This window comes from Amia ocellicauda, chromosome 3 (genome assembly GCF_036373705.1).
Source record: "Amia ocellicauda isolate fAmiCal2 chromosome 3, fAmiCal2.hap1, whole genome shotgun sequence".
NCBI classification, from domain to species: Eukaryota; Metazoa; Chordata; class Actinopteri; order Amiiformes; family Amiidae; genus Amia; species Amia ocellicauda.
This window is the reverse complement of record NC_089852.1, coordinates 47199220-47217477: the sequence shown is the minus strand read 5'-3', so window position 1 is coordinate 47217477 and position 18258 is coordinate 47199220. Positions and strand designations below refer to the sequence as shown.

Here is an 18258-nt window from a genome sequence, read left to right as displayed (position 1 = left end):
ATTGAAGTGTGTCTATTGCTTTTTATATTAGAATTGCTTTGTAGGAAATGTTGTTATTTTATTTATTTGGTCTGGTGTATTTGTTTTTTTATATGACAGGTTGATTGCTGTAAGTAGAACACAACATTTGGTTAAATGTATGAAGAATTATTTGACTATGAAATGTAGTGACTTTTTAAATGGATCTTGACATTTATTTATTGATATTTTGACTGTGTTCTATTATTGTCCAAATTTCACATTTTGTATAACCAGTTTTTATCTACCTGGTAGAAAGGAGATTTTGTTTCTTTAGCAGGGGTTCCCAATCCTGGTCCCGGAGGAGCCCCTACCCTTCTGGTTTTTGTTCCAACCAAGCTCTCAATTAGTTAATTTAACCCTTAATTGAAGTAACAGTCAGCTTAGATTTGACTTTGGGTAATACAATAGTTGGTTCTTCAATAAGTTATTTATACAATTCTATACTGATTCTGATTTTGGAAATTATTAGATCAATTAAGGGGTCAATTAAATAACTGAGAGCTCGGTTGGAACAAAAACCAGCAGGGTAGGGGCTCCTCTGGGACCAGGGTTGGGAACTATGGTATAGAATTGAGAACAAGGGCAGTGATGTTCAGACTGTACAATGCACTAGTTAGAGCTCATCTGGATACTGTGTGCAGTTCTGGGCTCCACACTTCAAGAAAGATATCGCTGCTCTAGAGGCAGTTCAGAGGAGAGCAACCAGACTTATTCCAGGTCTGAAGGGAAAGTCCTACTGGGAGACTGAGGACCTGAACCTTTTCACCCTGGAACAGAGGAGACTACATGGGGACTTGATCCAAGTCTTCAAAATCATGAAAGGCATCGACCACATCAAACCAGAGGAGCGTTTCCAGATCAGCAGGGGGACACGCACCCGGGGACACAAATGGAAATTCAAGACGGAAAACAGGAGACACTTCTTCTCACAGAGAGGCGTCACAATCTGAACAAACTCCCCAGCGACAAGAAGCGACAATTCGGGAACATTCAAAATAGACTGAATAGGATCCTTGGAAGACGGCTCAAATGGCCTCCTCTCCTTTGTAACCTTTCTTATGTTCTTATACTATGTATACCCATATATAAAGCCAATTGATGTAGCATTATTTTGTAAATGTTGTGTTTGATGTATATTAATATCTGTTATATCTGTCAGCCTGTGTATATTGCAGCTATGTTATTGCCCACTGCACGGTTCTGTCTTTGCACTGGAATCCTCTGTAAATGCTGTGGCAAGACATGGGGGGGCTTGTCATGCACATAAAGACATTTCACTCATATGTTCCCCCGGCAGATCGAATCAGATCAAAAGCCTTAGTTTTGATGCTACAAACGCACAGCAGCAACGCGGCTCCCAGGCCTCCCAGCTGCCCGGCTCTGTGTTCCCGCCAGCGCCCTGGTCGCGACGCGGGGACGGGCAGCCAATGGCAGCCGCCGATGTAAGCGTGTCCGCTGGGCTGTGTGATCGCAGCCCGAGAGCCGCTCGCCGTTACATATCGGCGCTCATCGGCCCGGCGCAGCGCGGAGGCAGCGCAAACACGGCGCGTCAGCAGCCCGGCGTGTGCAGAGACGACGCCGCAGTAAGCCGGGCGCGCTGCAGCGGTGCTGGCGCGGCCGGAGTCTGCAAAGGCACCCGCGATGGACGTGCTTTGAGCCGCGGTGCTGGCGGGGTCTACAGGGGAGAGCACAGCTTTTGTTTCGGGGTTGTTTTTGCGCACCGGCGGGAGACTGAATGGCGTGAGAGTCGGGCTCAGCCTGTGTCAGGCGCTTCACACGCGGGAGTGAAGGTTAGTAGTGCGGGCGAGGGGGGCAGGATGGAGATGGCAGTGAAGTTTGAACTGTGAAGCTTTTGCAGCCATTTCTGACATCTACTCTTCTCTACAAGTTAGGCTGTTTTTCTTTTATTTCCCGTGATGGTGTAGTGTGTTAGCAGCAGGGGCATCCAATTTCTGGAGTCCCTGAGTAACAGCAGAGTAAATATGTACCTAGAGACAAATCCACAACTTGAGAAGCATGCGGTCACATTTTATTATTATTTCTTGTTGATGTATGTATTGCATTTAAACAATGACTTGAAATGTATGTAAATAGGCAGGCAGTCTTGCGTTTATAGGTGAGAGAGAAGTCACAAATAAATACAGGGCATTTAAATCGTTTTCCTCATTTGAGCAGCATCTCAAAAACAGAAACACCTGGGCTGATTTGGTGGAAGTGCGCCCAGTCAACACTATGCACTTATTTTCTATATTGCATGTTGACTGAAAATCATCCCACCTTGAAGCTTATTTATGTTTTCTAGCAATTTGTCTTCAGATTAGTTTTATCCAACAGGGTCATCCACCTCCTAAACATTGCTCACTGAGTTTGTTTTTTAAACAAACAAGCAATGCATTATTCTCTTACATGGACTTTTTCCAGTCCTGTATTATTCAAATCATTACCCCTCACTATCACATCCACTGTAGCTCCCATTAGAAGGTGTTTTGTGGTATATAGAAAAGAAAAGGCTCACTTTCCATCAGTCAGTCTCCTTCCCCGGCATGCTTTGTGAGTGGATAAGAGTGCGTGGAACAGAATAAATGTCTTTTTTGTGGTTACTTAAAAGAAAGCAGTATTCAACTAATTAATGTACTGCGCACAATTCAATCTGCTGATGCAAGCTGGCAGTGGTATCTCGTTGTGTTGTATCTTTTGATCCTCGTGCCCAGACAACAGGTGGGGTCTAATCACTTCTGTGCTTAAATCTTTTAACATTTTTCCCATAGTGCTGGTAAAATGGGTTCTGGTGGACATCCCACTGAGTGCCCACTGTTCAGTTATAAAGAATAGATTTCCTGATGGAGGTAATGTTTAAGGGAGCTCAGATGAGAGACCCTGTAACTGGGGCTGCTTTTGATATAAAATAGTGAATTTAGAAACCCAATGTAGAATAGCTTAAAAGTCAAGGGGCTGATTTCTCCTCTGCAGTTCTGCTCTCTGCATTTCTTCCATTGGTTACTTTAACTGACATTGTAAGCATTGGAGGTCTATCAGAGTCCTTCAATCAGTCTACCATTAGGCGCATTTCATTCCTGGAATTCATGAATTGTTAATGTAAAAGCACTTGTGGAGAAAATCTTGCCTGTATGTCTAAATAAATATGTATCATGATCATCTCCACTCTTGGTTGATCCATTCTCCCCAAGATTGCTTCATGACCATCTGTCTTCTTCCAGAGCGATGGATTCTCCCAGGGTTCAGTCAGGAAATAAATTGGAAATAAATTGGAAAAAGTCAAGACTTTTAACTTAACACAAAGTATTATGGAATGGTCTTGCACTTCTTTATTCAACACTTTTGAGTTTTACTTAATGATTCCCAAATAAGCCCCCAGCCAAACCAACTGTGACAGTCTGGTTTGACTAATTTACTGGTCTCAGTGCCACCACAAATGTAACCTCAGCAGTGCTAATGAACGACCATGTAACAAGAAATGTTCCACAGAAGTATCATTATTATTTTTTAAGCTTTACAGGCATTCAAAGGTCACCAGCTGTCCAAACTGCTGTAGACCACAAATATGCTTTTCGCTTTGTGCAAAACCACCCCCCCCCCCTTTTTATTTTTTCAGTCAGGTCTACCTTATTATATTAGATGTTGAACTAAGTCTGGGGGAAAGAAACCAATAAGAATGAAGATCTTTTGTATTTCATTTCCTTCTACCATGAGTCACATAGGAGAAATTCAAATTACATTCTTGGTGTCATGCCACTTTTGCAACTGACATTTTCCACATGAAGTAGTCTACATATCACAATACTCTACATCCTCAACCTTTTGTCTCTTTGTACATGTGATAACCAGGCTACTGTACCTATTCACTAAGTACCAGCTGCCCTACCTTGGTGCCTTATTTACATTGGCCACTTTCCTGTGTAGCTCAGCTAGATAGTCCAGTTGACAGGCAACCGAAGGCAGATGTGACCATTTCCACTGTACTGGCTGAAGTTCAGGTGACTTTGGTAGCAGCTGCCTTATACCTAAGATCAAAGTTTATTCTGGTGGATTTTAATGAGAGCTCAACATTTTGGTTAATTGACCGCATTGGCATGAAAACAGCATTACAGCTTTCCTTTTCATGATGCTGGGATAAGATATTTCTTAAAATGATGCACTCTATTTGGCATGCTTGTAAGTGAAAATGTAGCCTAAGAGTTTACTGCTTTTTAAAAAGTGGCTTTACTTGTTAATCACCAAAATGTCCAATGACTAATATTAACTCTCTAACACAACTCCCTCAAGTCACAAATATATTGAGGGTAGTTCTTCTCTTTTTGTGATTCAACATTTGATCTTTGAAATACAAAGGTTTCTGTTGAGTTTGCTGGCTAGGTTTCAATGTTGTTCTCTGTTTTCATGGCTTGTAGTCATGGTTGATTAGATTTCCATTAACAATTCACAGGAAATCTCCAAAGTGGAGCTCTGTATTTCAATAGAAGTCAAAAACAGGGGAGTCCAGGCACTTGGGATGAGAAATTGCCTGTTTGGACTCAAATGCTTGTATAATTTTGGATGTGTTCTGTATCAAAAGTCAAAAAAACGATTTTATTTTCTCCAGTGAGCTGCAAACATAACCTTCCTTTGGTGAATAAAATCAAAGATGTATTTTAACCATCACAGACACCTGCAAATGCATACAAATGTAGAAATGTCAAACAGAGTTTTTTTTTTTTTTTTTTTTTTTACTTCAGCTACATTTATAAATAGACCTTAACAACATGTAAACAAAACTTAATTACGCTAATGAATTCATGCTATGTGTTTAATGCCTTTTTTGCTTTTCTGTGATGTGAATGAGTTCGGCAGATCTCTGTTTTTTATGCTAATTCCAGTTTGATCTAATTTTAGTTGTCATTGTTATTTAATCCACTTATCCCCAACCATTTCAATTACAGCCTCCGAGCTCCACCATCTGTTATGTAATACGTATTGAGCTGATCTTTTGAATCATCGTATTGAATGAAGTGGCCCATTTATAGCTCAAGGGTACATTAACTCTGACAACAGTGTACCAGGCCTGATCATAATGATGTTATGTAAGAGTTGTTTTTCTCTTTCATTTATTTGAATGCACAAAAAAATACTGTGGTCCTGAAATGGTTTCTGGATGATTATGAATAACGTGTTACTTTGATTCTCCAACATCTGCATTTAAATGTAGGAAAAGGATAACTGGATGAAGCTTAATGCCATCTGTGACACATTTGCTAGAAAATTGTACCTAACAGCCAAATCACAATGCTTTTGTTTTCTCCTGACAACATAGAAACGTTATTATCTAGATAATTGGAATATAATATGTTCGGGTCTTTTGAGCACAGCGTTCAATCTCAGTAGTTATATTTTGGTGAGGCTTTTATAATGTATGGGTAGTATGCATACAGTGTGAATCTCCTATAAGATACCCTGTTCCCTATGAAGTATATGCATTGTGACATTTGAGAACATCACTGTTTTGCATTGATTGTATTGTAAACCGAAAGCCCTTGTCTGTTAAGCTCTCTGCCATTTGGGGATTTCTCCAAGGCAGTTCATAGATAATAACCACAAACATTAAATGCTCCTGTCGATGTCCCCGGTTTTGAGATAGTCAAGTTTGATCTGTCACAGAATGCCAATCAGGGGGCCAGATTGGTCAATCACACAGAGCTTTGTTTTGTAAGATAAGGGAATAAAAAATTAATTGGCCTTTCGGTGTAATCACGATGTAATTGCACTGTTTAAGTTGGTTTTCAAAAGACTTCAGTTATTATTATGTTTTAATTATCGTGGGTGGTGAGATCAGAGCGAGAATAAACTGTTCAAGGTCCCTAATTAATTTAATATGAACGGATTTGCTGGATGTTATTTCTAAATAATGGACTGCGGCACAGAATATCTAATGAATACTTCCAAATTAGAAATCACTGTGGGTTGAATCTCAGCCATGAACTTAGCATACATCTGTGCTGACAGCCCCCTGTGAGATTTAGTACAGACTTGCATGCTTGAGGTGTTTAATGTAATTTTTTTTCCTCAAGGGACCTGAATCACAGTGCTGATGTTCTTTTTGGCATCATGGCTTACCTTGACTTCCGCGGTTGGGAACGACATCTTTTAAGAGAGAATTAACTATATCTGGATTTCGCAGGAAGATATATCGCAGTCTGAAAAATCAAGTCTGTTTATGGAGATACAGAGACGCTTCACAATAGTTACAGCTCCCAAATTTGGCAGTCCAAGGGATGCACACCAAGACTGAATGCAAGCAAACAATTTCAAATATGTACTGCACTGCATGAATTGCCGAAAAACATTGTTTCAGTGGAAGTGAATATTTTTAACTTTGCTTTGTTGTATTAAATACTAATAATTTGCCAGTGATGTGGTTCCATTAAAAAAGGTCTCTTTTAGACATTATTGCCTTTAAAATTAACCACAAAACTCCCAATTACAAACAAACAACAGCTACAAAACATATCGATTCCTCAATTTTCACTTCAAGGCGACACGGATAAGAGTTTTTGCTATCGTCTTATTACAAGTCTTATCCCTTTATTTGGTGTCGATGTTTTGCAAGATGTCAGGCTGTTGCTTAGTCACTTAACCCTGCCGCTTTAACCCCCCCTTTCCCAAACGGACTGGGTTGCCAGGCATCATCAGATCAGCCCTGCGGTCTCGCAAGAGCTCCTGACAGAAAGAGTGTAGTGGCCCTGAGCTGCCGTGTGACGGTGGGGCTCCTGACCAGCGAAGACTGACACTGGGCTTCGGTCACCTTTAATTGACCACCACCTCCCCCCCAGTCTAATCTGTTATCTTGTTTATAGTTGCCATTGCACCGACAAGCCGTGTTGGTAATTGTAATTGATTTTAATCGGATGTGTGGGGCTATAGAAGCGAGTGCTGAAAAAGTATTTACGCCTAAATTCCAGCTGTTTTACTATTTATGGTTCTGTTTGGAATTTGCAAACTGGGGAAAGAGAGGGGGAGAATTATAAAACAATCTAGCCTGTAATAAAACGAACCTTTTACATTTTAAGCCTTCGTTGTTTACCAGAATAGTTCAAATCTGTAGCTTGGGATATTTTTTTCCAAGTTAGTCATCTTTGATTGAACTGAAGGGTCTGCAGAGATGAACGTGTACAGAAAGAACCAGTCTCTGAGAAATGTGAGCTGAATTCAGAGGAGGAGATGTTCTGAGAAGAATATTAAAATCCTCCTTTCCCTCAGACTGTTCTCAAAACTGAAAGGCGTTCCTGATTACTTGTGATGAAAGGCGTCTATACAAGTGTTTACAAAAGAAGGTGCAGCACTGAGCACGGTTTCCTTCCTGAGACGTTTCAGCGAGGCATTATGGTTGTGTTGTTGGGGGTGTGGGATATTTTCAAAACATTTATATCGCCATTACATTGAGTGCAATTCCACGGCAGAAAGAAATCCAGGAAACGTGGACTGTTGAAACTCCAGTCCTAGGATTCATAGGCGGATCGAAGGCATTTATTTGCAGAGGAGTAGATCAACCTTTGCTGCCTGATCTGAATCGAGAGGACTTTCAGGAACCTTCCATGTTTTCAATGAAGACAACTCTCCTTTGCTGTTGAATACCAGAGCTTTGGGGAAATGCTGCATGCAGATAATGATAGGAAGAAAATGCAGTTCAGAAAGTTAATTATAGTATCACGTGGTGACCTCAATAGGAGAGACAGCCGATAGCAGTAGAGAGGAATGCAGGGCCTTGAGGGAGTGTTAACTGAGAAGCCTGTTTCCCAAAGGTGCATGACAAACCATTCCTGATTTACACACCACCTTTATTTCAGATTGAGGCATAATGGAGGGAAAAGGTTTCAGCATTTATTTAACTCGCTGGCTTCAAAAATATGTAACTGCAACAACAACCAAAAAGCAACCACCCTTGTTGCCTGGCTAAACATCCACAAAAACATTGCTTGGAAACCTGTCATCATATATTGCACTTACAATTACTGCATTTCTGTAATGCTATATCATTTTAATCATCATTATAATAATAAATAGCTGATATGCCAGCCCCAGGAACTGGAGGAAGTACTTTACATTGTAATAAATGCAAGTGGTTCTCGTGCGGAATAACAATATAGCTCTGTGGGAAACCTGGCCATAAATGGAAAAGCCAAGTTCCAGAGCCAGTCTTTTTGTTGAGCTGTGTTTTTTTTTGTGGGGGGGGGAGCTGTCAACAAGGTTACAAGAAGCCAATCATTCGGAGCTGCAATTTAGATGATGTGCGCCCCAAGTCACTGAGCTGCAAGTGCCGCTGTGTGTGGTGTGTTCATGCAGTTAATTTATACGGCGAACCTCATGCTTCAGGTAAACCTGCACTTCACTACCTGTTATTTCATACGTCCTGACAGGAATGTGACTGCAGACCAGGAATAAATGAGACGCAGCAGTCTGTAGCGCGGCTCATTAATGCAAATGATGGTCTCGTTTTTCCTGAGGCGCTGGCTGAGGTCCCGTAAATAAAATGAGGATGTGTCAGTCTGGGGTTGAGCGTTATTAACTCTTTGTTAGCAGCCACAGTGGCAGCGGCTTTTGATGATATAACGAGCCAACTGGAACCAGTAACCAAACCGTTTAACCGCTTTCTGGCCCTGAAAATGTGTAGTAACTAATGCAGTGTTCAAATCCTAAAGCTGTTTGCACAGGTTGCTTGTTATAGATTCACTATTGTGTCTGGCTTTAATCATTAAACGGTATCTGCAGATTGCCATGTTTTGTAATGTAGAAAGCTGATTGTTTGTTGTGGGGGTTTTTCAACTAGGGAATAAGAACAGCTTTCTGTTCAAGCACACTTAAATGCCACTTAATCCCTCTCTAGAAAATAGTTAGACTCGAATAATGGTCTGTGAGTTAGAAATATTTCTCAAGAGGTAAAGAAGGTGGCGGCTGATGCTGTTTGTTGTCTCCCAGCACTGAGGAAGTGTGAGGCCGATCGATGACCGCAGCCAGGGGACGACCATGGAGAAGGAGGCCAGCCAGCTGGAGAGGGACCACGTTCACAGCGTATATGAGAAGATCGCTCCCTACTTCAATGACACCCGCTACAAGGCCTGGCCCAAAGTACGCCAGTTTCTTCTGGATCAAGAGCCTGGCAGCATCATCGCTGACATTGGTTGGTTATTGTTTTGTTTTTTAACCACAAGATACAGACAGAACTCCCCAAAAACAGAACTAGAAGTTATACTGAGGGACGCATAACACTACAAGTCATGTAATGTTACGTTCATGCAAACCAAAGATGATCAACATGGGCTTTTACAGCCCAAGAAAATGACGGCATTAACACATACAGCTCATCATTTTTTGTTTAATGTGACCTGCATATTTTATTTTCTTCAGCTTAAATTGTGTTGTAGGCTTGCTAATTAGCCTTTCATGCTTGGCTCTACTATGCTGTCATTTATGCTGCCAAGTGCTTCAGTAATCTTGGGGATATCTGTCTTTTTTTTTTTTCCGTTTAAGTTGCCAGCAATGAATCCATTAACAAAATTGTGGCAGTTAGTTAGGGGCTAGACTTTTCAGTTACTCTCATTTGAATAACCAACTGGCTTTGCAAAATGCAAGGTGTGGCTTACCAACACCAACAGCCTTAGAGGTCTGTGCAACGGGTTCTGACATGTCTTTTTTTTTTTTTTTTTTTTTTTTTTTTTTAACAAATACTGCAAATAATCCCATGTAGTTGTGAACTGACTCTGTCAGTTTTCATGGCTGTTTGGAACATTGTTTGCTTGGTAAGGGGAGGGGGTCTCTGTACCGGACCTGGGAATGTCAATAGAGCCAAATAAGGTAGGACCTTGGGTAGCTGTTGCTTTTTAGTGCTGGCATTTCCAACTACAAAGCCCCACAATGATCTGCAACAGGAATCAAGCATTTATACCCACTGGAATGAAACTATCTTGCTTCTCCATGTAAGAGCTGCACACTCTTTCTCTCTCTTTCTCTGTCTGTATTTAAAAGATTATATATAATATTTAGGCAGTTCTGTTAATTAAATGGAAGTCCCAGCTTGGATTATATCCACGCTGGCTCTGGCACATCTCCGAGCGCTCAGCACCACACAGCTACACCCAGCAGAGCAACAAACCCTCTACGCCAAAAGCCTGGTCTCCAGACGCGGGGGATAATGCACTCTACTGAATTCATAGGGATTGCATCACCATAGCGAGCACATGTGCACTGACCCCCCTATAACACACGTGCAGAGTAGAGGTCCCTTAAAGTACGCCTTTGTGCACCTGAAGGAGAGTAACCTGATTCTGCCGTAAGGAGATAAAGTGCTTAAGAGATTAATGGTGGTGAAAAGGAGTTGGTCAAATCTGCAGTAACAGCAGGATTTAGAGAAGCGCTGTGTTGAATTGTGGTGATGTCATGATGTAGGGTTAGTGTGGCTGGGATTTGAAATGGGCAACAGCGGGGCCTCTGTTCCAGCACTCGGTGGTTCGACACCTGAAGCCCGATCCTGGCCTGTGAAAAGTCCTGCCATGCCTCCACCCTACCTTGATAACTGTTTTAGGCCATTAAAGTTTGAATCTTTTCCAAGTATTTTTTTTTTTTTTTAATATCAATAAGACTTATTTTACATCTTGAATATTTAAGTAGTGTTTAGGCTGTGGAGAGTAAATCTTCAAATTGCTTTGGGATGCTAATGAATATGACAAAGTGCTACATAAAAATGAAATGGTTCAATAAATTGACAGTGTTTACATCAGAATTCCACCTGCCATTTTGTTGAGCTGAATCCATGGGATCCTTCAAAGGCAGAGCAGATTGGTTACTTAGTTACTATTTTCAAAACAAGCCTGATGGGAGGAATTACTTTCTCTCATTTTGTAAACTAATTTGATTAATGATCCCCTGTCACCAGCAACAACAAAATATACCAAAAAATATCGCTTTAAAAATGGCGTTGATACAAAATAAACCCACTAGTTTACTCTGTAAACTCCATAAACTGTAAAACTGTCTAACTTTGTGTAAAATGGCTACATGAAAATACTAACCTGACTCTGCTCTGCCTCATACTCTACTGTAAGAACCTGAGGCATGTTTCTTTAGTGCCCCAGTAGCCAGATCAGATAAACAGTCCCATGGGTCCCAGCTTAGGGAGGCAGCCCCAGGGGTTTCTGAACTGTCACACTGCCACCCTCCCTTGTTTGATGTTGTAGGCTGCGGTAATGGCAAATACCTCCATATCAACAACGAGAGCTTCAAGCTGGGCTGCGACTGCTGCCAGCCTCTGGTGGAAGCGGCACGGAGCCAGGGCCACGAGGTGCAGGTGTGCGATGGCCTGCGGCTGCCCTACCGAGACGGCTGCTTCGACGCCGTCCTCTCCATAGCAGGTATGTCGGTTGCCTGAAGTGGTCCTGGGCCCCGGATTAAATCAGATCTTCATCTGCCGACCGCAAACTCTTAATGATGAGGCCTCTCTGCTTGCCTGGGGCCTCAGGGGACACCTGATCCTAGTTCTGAAGTGTTTTGCGTTTCAGCTGGTTTTACCGGTATCTTCAAATGACATGCACCTCAGTTATTAAAACATTTTAGCCCACAATTTGTTGAAAAGCTCAAGGGGAATGAAAACCTGAAGATACAGCAGCTATGGCCTACCACATAGGAAGCCACTGTAAAAGTCATGGGAAATAGCTACACAAATACACAGCCAAACCCATTTACAACATACATGGGATATAATGTACACTCTGATACAAAGTAACAGTTTCATGGTGCAGAATAAAATTGTATTAAATCCTGTCTAAATTTTCCTTTTACTACGTACTCTGTAATACATGTGGTTATTATGAACGTCACGCCACATAGTGGTCTGTGCCAAATATTAGGTACCCAGGGATTTCCAAGTCTTGTGAGAGCCTGTGTGAAGCGCATATTCGCTAAGCACAACTCCTATAACCATATAGCAACACAAAGAAGGTCGGTTCACAACACGCAGACTTTCCTCATTCTGCACAGATTCTCAAGATCATTGCTTGCCTTCTTGTACTACAAATTTACGCCATTCTGAACAGAATCTGACCATTCAGCCAGTAAATTCACAGCATTTGTGTAGATTCTGAGCAGAATGACATAAATCTGTGTAGATTGGTCTAGATTGGTCAGGATCTGCCAGAATGATCATCGCCCTTTGATGTGAAACAAAGTTAATAAAAGTTAATCACATGCACATCCAACTTAGTTAGTAGGAGCAGGGTACAAAAAAATCCATATAAAGTAAAAAGAAAGAAATACCTACACACTTACCACAGCTCCAATGCACAAATTTAAAGTATTTACGTAACCCATGCTTCACAGGTTTATAGCAAAAACTTTTCGATCTACACAAGATCTTCAACAGGATTTTTATTTATTTTTTTGCAAAAAATAAGGTGAACAAAACAAAGGTTTTACTATAGCCAACATCACTGGTCTTGAAATAATCAAATTTAATTAGGTGAGTATAGCTATGTATTGATTTGAAATAAATATGCATATCATACATTTGTCTACTTAATTTAAATGTAACGGACACTTCATAAAGTTTAAAACAAAACAGTCTAAAAGCAGCGTACAGGAAAGGATTACTGTAGGCCCTACTGAACTGACCATTTCTATATCATAATGTTTGAATGTATGTTTTCATTAATTAATTTAACTGATTTATAGTAGTTTATATTCAAGGCAATTCAGAATTATTGCTAAAATCATTCAAATACAGACTGTTAGTTGTTTTGTATAGTTTCTACTGTAATTAACATTTAGACTACATATACATTGATCAGATAGTATTAGGTTTAATTTTGCATTTACATCTATGTGTACTCTTTATTAGTTGTTGTTAATACATATTGTATTAAAGTGGGTGGATTGGATAACTGTAAGGGGAGGAGGAAGCCATCATGACAAAAGCTGATTATGTGGTTCTTTCCTATTGTGTTTATCAATAGCCTCATTATTTTATGTGTGCATTTCCAACTTTCCAGCATTTCTGTTGTAAACTAATAAATTAATTTAGTCATGGAAAATCAGAAAATGATCATGGAAAAGTCATGGAGAAAAAAAAAAAAAGATTTCCGTGGGAACCTTGTTTTAAGCTCAGGGGAAGAGAGCGCTCAAGTTCTTCTCCCTCTTGCCAGCCAGTCCATGGTTTCTTCCAGAAATTGCTAGTTCATAATTCATCTGTTATTTTCATGGTGAATGTTTGTGAAACCATGGGGTTATTGAGTATCAATTTACTGCCTGCCTTAGTCATCTATTTGCAATTTAGTTGATAATGCATCTTTATTAAAGACTGAAGTGAGCGGATTCTGTGAGTTACCAGGTTACGAACGATATACAATCTGCTGAAAGCCTGGTGACCGTCAGTCTTGCAGGAAGAGGGTCACCAAGCAACACACTTTGCTTTCTGTGGAAATCAGTTATGTCCCTCTCTGAATCGCCAGTGGCCTGAAAACTGTGGTTTACACGGACAAGGAATCTGCTCTTGTTTATTTGATTTTGATCGTAGGAGGTGGTTTTATGACAAGTTTGCACGTAAAAAGCATTAATGTGTGTATCCAGGTCTCCATAGATAAGATTTCTTTGAGGGTTTAGCAAACCTTTTTGCATTCAGTAAAAACATTATTTTCCGGGAGTAAAGATAGAGAAACAAGATTAAATTCTACAGTCTGATGTAATTTTTATAAAATAAAGTGTGTGTGTATATTACTGATTAGTTTTAGACACGTTGGACTAAACGAGAAAGTTATGAGCATTGTATTTACCAACGTGTTGTAGTAATACAGAACTAATTTTATTTTATTCAAATGACAGTGGTGAATTTCACCTCACTATTAGTATGGCAAAGCTAAACAAAGTAATATGTTTAAGATGCACAGCTACAGTATCATTTTATTTTAATTTACTCTGTCTTGCCAAAGTAGATTGGCATGTCAGTAGAAAAAGCAGAAACACTTCTCGGCACAATAAGCTTTGAACTCCCTGGCGGTGGCGGCAACGTTCTTTTGAAGTTTCGGATGCTAATGTTAAAGGCGGAAGCCCTAGTCGTGTAAAATGTTAATGAGTTTTTGCGTGCGCTACTTGAGAATGGCAACCTTTTAAGTCTCTCTCTCCTCTTTTTTTGCCTTTTTTTTTTTTTTTTTTTTTTTTTAAAGTCATCCATCACTTCTCCACCAAAGAACGGCGTATACGGGCAATAAAAGAGATGGCGCGCACACTGAGAGTGGGTGGGAGGTTGATGATCTACGTGTGGGCCATGGAGCAGAAGAGGCGTAAGTTTGAGAAGCAGGACATCTTCGTGCCCTGGAACCCTCACCCACCGTTGTCTGCTGCTACCACGGGGGATCCGGGCACAGACCGGAGGCACGAGCGTCCAAGCACCTTCTCCGGCAACCGCACTGACAACACCGACAAGCACAGGAAGACGAAAAGCACATCCTCCATGGTGGATGAAGAGGAGACGGTCTCCACTCCCCACGAGAAATCCCTAAAGCTCTGGTTCTTCTCCAGGTCGCTGGATTCAGTATTAGACTTTGGGAGCGTCGGCAACTCCAGGTCCGCCAGGGAGCTGAACGCATCATGTGACTATCATCCTCAGGTGAACAAAGCCAATGGGGTCAAGGCGATGAAGCGCAACAGAGGCGTGGGGCTGATGAAGCAGGTCTCCAGCCTGTTCACCTCCAGACAGAGCTCGGAGGAGGACGTCTTCAGCTCTGTGGTGGACCTGCGGCCTTCTGCTCCTCCTCCTCCTCCTCCGCCTCCGCCTGCCAGGGATATGAAGGAGAATTGGGAGAGAAACGGCAGCTCGGCTTCGGAGAAACAGGCCCTCTCTGCCGCGATCGTGCACAGTTGTGGGGCGGTACCCTTGCCCGACCTCGTCTCACACGACAACGTTTCCATCAGCGAGACAGACGTGTGTGACAGCGGCCATGGCGAGAGTCCGCCCCCTGGAGGACAGGAGGGAAAGCACAAAGCAGAGTTCCCCATCTCGCTGAGCAACACCGAGAGCCGCCACGGCGACGAGGAGACAGACAAGCAGAACGACACCAATTCGGTCGATTGCTTCCTGCGGTACTACCACGTTTTCAAGGAGGGGGAGCTGCTGGAGCTCATCGAGAAGCACATCGAGGAGCTGCACGTTCTGCAGACCTACTTCGATCACGCCAACTGGTGTGTCATAGCAGAGAAGGTTCAGGTCTGGAAGATTTAGAATATTTTGGAAGTTCATAGTATTTTTAAACAGCCTGTTTTGAATCAAAATGTATTTTATTTTGTCTCCGTAGAACTGAACTTTTATTATGTATTTATTTATTTTAATTTATATTTTAGGTACATGTGGGAACTCACCACTGATTTTTTTTGACGAACTGGTTCGTTTTAAGGTGTAAAGCATGCATTACTCATTATCCGCTCATTACCAGACTTAGTCCATCCATTCAAATACCTGGCTTTGGAGTGTTCAGGTTGTATCTGTTGCTATGGACCATAGAGTGCAGTACTATAGACTATACATACGTCAGTATATATAGTCTATATATAGGTCCAATTAGCTTATTGGCCTTTCTGGAGGTGATTTGCAAGGAATTTGCAATAATTTGCAGTTGTCTAGATCTGCTGTCTAGACCTGAAAGTCCTCATAATATATGAATTAGTGCACTTTTAAAAGTTCTTAAATATTTTCAACTGTTTGTCTTAAGAGTAAATGTATCCGTGGTTTGCAGCTACTTTCAATGGCAGCCAAAGAGTGGGTAATTTCAAATTACTGAAACCGATCTGTTGTGATGTCAAGGGTTTTTGTGTGGTGTGATTAATTTTGTGTATGTAATGTCTGGCTTGTGATCTACTAAAGCACCTAATATTGCACATATTGCTCGACATTGAATAATGTGGGCTAACTATTCAGCAATCCATTTTAAAATGTATGTATATATTTGTACAATTAGGTCACAGCTATTATTAGACATAGGTATGCCAGAAGTGTGAATTGTCTAACCTGCTGTTATATTGTAGAATATGCTGTGATCAATAGTTTAATATTGTTCAATAGATATTTGACTCCTGGTGAGATTTTAATATTGTTTGCATGTTAAATTTCATTCCAAAACTTGAATAATTTATTGTTTGTCTTGCCACCTACTGTAAAGGTCGAATTATCATTGAAATTAAGCCATTCCTGTTTTGGTGTTAATAATCAATGTGTGTGCGCCTTTCTATTTCATAATTCTCAGTTAGCTCTGCAAACATTTCAGAAATACTATTTACTATGTTGAGTACACTTTCAGTGGCATGAACATCTAAATAAGGAAGTTGCTTCTTTTTAAACTTTTAAACTGTTTTGTGCAAACTGTTTTTGTACCTTTATTTTAATATTTGTGTTTTCAGAACCTAATAAATATATTTTTGTTCTTGAAAATCAATGGCTTGTTTATCATGCAACTCCAGGCCAGCACAAACTTATTCCCACTTTTTAGTAGTCCTATTTTAATAAGAATAATGATTATTTTTCTTGGGAACCCAAAATACACCAATCAACATTGAAACATTTCACATTGGAGACACAAGGGGCTTAGTAAATTAAACTTGAGGTGCTTCTTTCATGTGCCTATCTACTAATGTGCTTAATAATAATAATAAAACAGTTTGTTGTGAACAGTACTGCAGGTAAGTAAAAGGGGAACTACGGGTAGAGTTTTGTTTGCTTTTTGTTTTTCATTGTCATTCATGCCTCACAGTCTTTTATGAGTTGAATAGGAGGTCCATTGTGGGCCGTGACCGTCTGTTCAAATGTTTGTTTATTAACAGCTGCAGGGACCCCGTGCTATTTTAAAGACATTCTCAGTGTGGAACAGTGACGTCAATGGCAAGAGGAATCTTCCCCCTCTTATTATCTGTAGTCTGAAACTTTAATGGGTGTAAAGAAATCAAATTAGTGCAACTGCTTCAGCTGCCTGGCTTCATCTCGCAGCACAGAGAAGGGCGCTAAAACTCCTTTTCTTATGAGGAGCTAATTCAGTCTTGCTTTACTGTAACCGAGCCATCGTGAGTGCAACATTTGAAATGCGATGCGAGACGTTTGTGAATAGCCTTGTGAGCTTGTGAGTGGTCTGGGGGGGATCGTGAGGAGAGATGCAAGTCGTGAAAGAATACCAATGCATTTTGCAAACATCTCCCTACGTGTGGTAGTAAAGCTACAATTCACAGAATTATGAAACCTAATCATCGTAGAGGTCGCCCACACATTACATTCATAAGAATAGTAAGGCATTGAACTTTCCTGCTATGTCTTTCCTTTTTAATTTTGTTTTTGATTTGATTGTTGTTTTTTACCTTTCTACACAACAATACAACACATCTCTGTTAGCCTCCACTTGATTGACAAGTATTCCCACCTCTGATTTGGTGTGTTCTTTGTGTGGTGTCCGTCAGTGTTAATTGAGAGCTGTTGCTTTTCTGCACGGAGTGTAATTGAAATTGGCAGATTGCTGAATTATTACATTATCAGGTTGAGAATAAAACCATGATGTGGAAATGTGGTTGTCACAGATTGATCTGGGTCTTATTTTCATTCAGGGGATGAAATTATCTTTGGCCTGGTTACAGTCTTGTTAATATTGAAATACATTTATTTACGGAGGTCAGGGATTTCTGCGGTGCGCTCTCAGGCTTCGATTGTGTTGAAATTCGTCCACAGTTTCTCTGGTATGTAAAGGTTCTTTGCGCTAAACTAACTTCCTTGTTCATTCACTATTATCATTCAAGGAAGGTAGTTGATTTTAAATAGTTTTTGCAAACAAAAGAAAAACAGAAAGAAGTCTTCATTTTTTTTGGTTTCAGTTATCAATAAGATCTTTCCAGCTACATAAATACAGACCCATCACTCTATTAAGGATATAACCTTGGAATTATTGTATAAACACTGCCTCCTTGAGAGAGATACTTCATTCCGTCATCAGTTAGCAAATCTAGATTCAGTCATTGCTGATTATATATAAATCAGTATTTTACAGTGCAGTTTATGAAAACAGTTATACAGAATTTACTCCCTGTTTTAGGACCAAAGGATCACAAAAAACAGGCTAGTTTTCCGCTCCCGAATGGTTCCGTGTTCATGATGTAAGTTAGGACGTCGTGTGGTGTCTCTGTGTACAAAATGTGATCTCACAGTCTGGTCAAGAGTGCTGTGAAGTGTGAACC

The 18258-nt window shown here is 40.7% G+C and overlaps 1 protein-coding gene across 1 annotated transcript; it reads left to right on the top strand.

The window, feature by feature from the left end:
- The first annotated feature begins 1446 nt into the window (after positions 1–1446).
- Positions 1447–16477, top strand: trmt9b (tRNA methyltransferase 9B). Its single transcript, XM_066699756.1, has 4 exons — positions 1447–1811; positions 8989–9190; positions 11244–11417; positions 14220–16477. The coding sequence occupies exons 2-4, from the start codon at positions 9037–9039 to the stop codon at positions 15272–15274; spliced, it is 1383 nt and encodes a 460-aa protein (XP_066555853.1). The 5' UTR covers positions 1447–1811; positions 8989–9036; the 3' UTR covers positions 15275–16477.
- The last annotated feature ends 1781 nt before the right edge of the window (positions 16478–18258 follow it).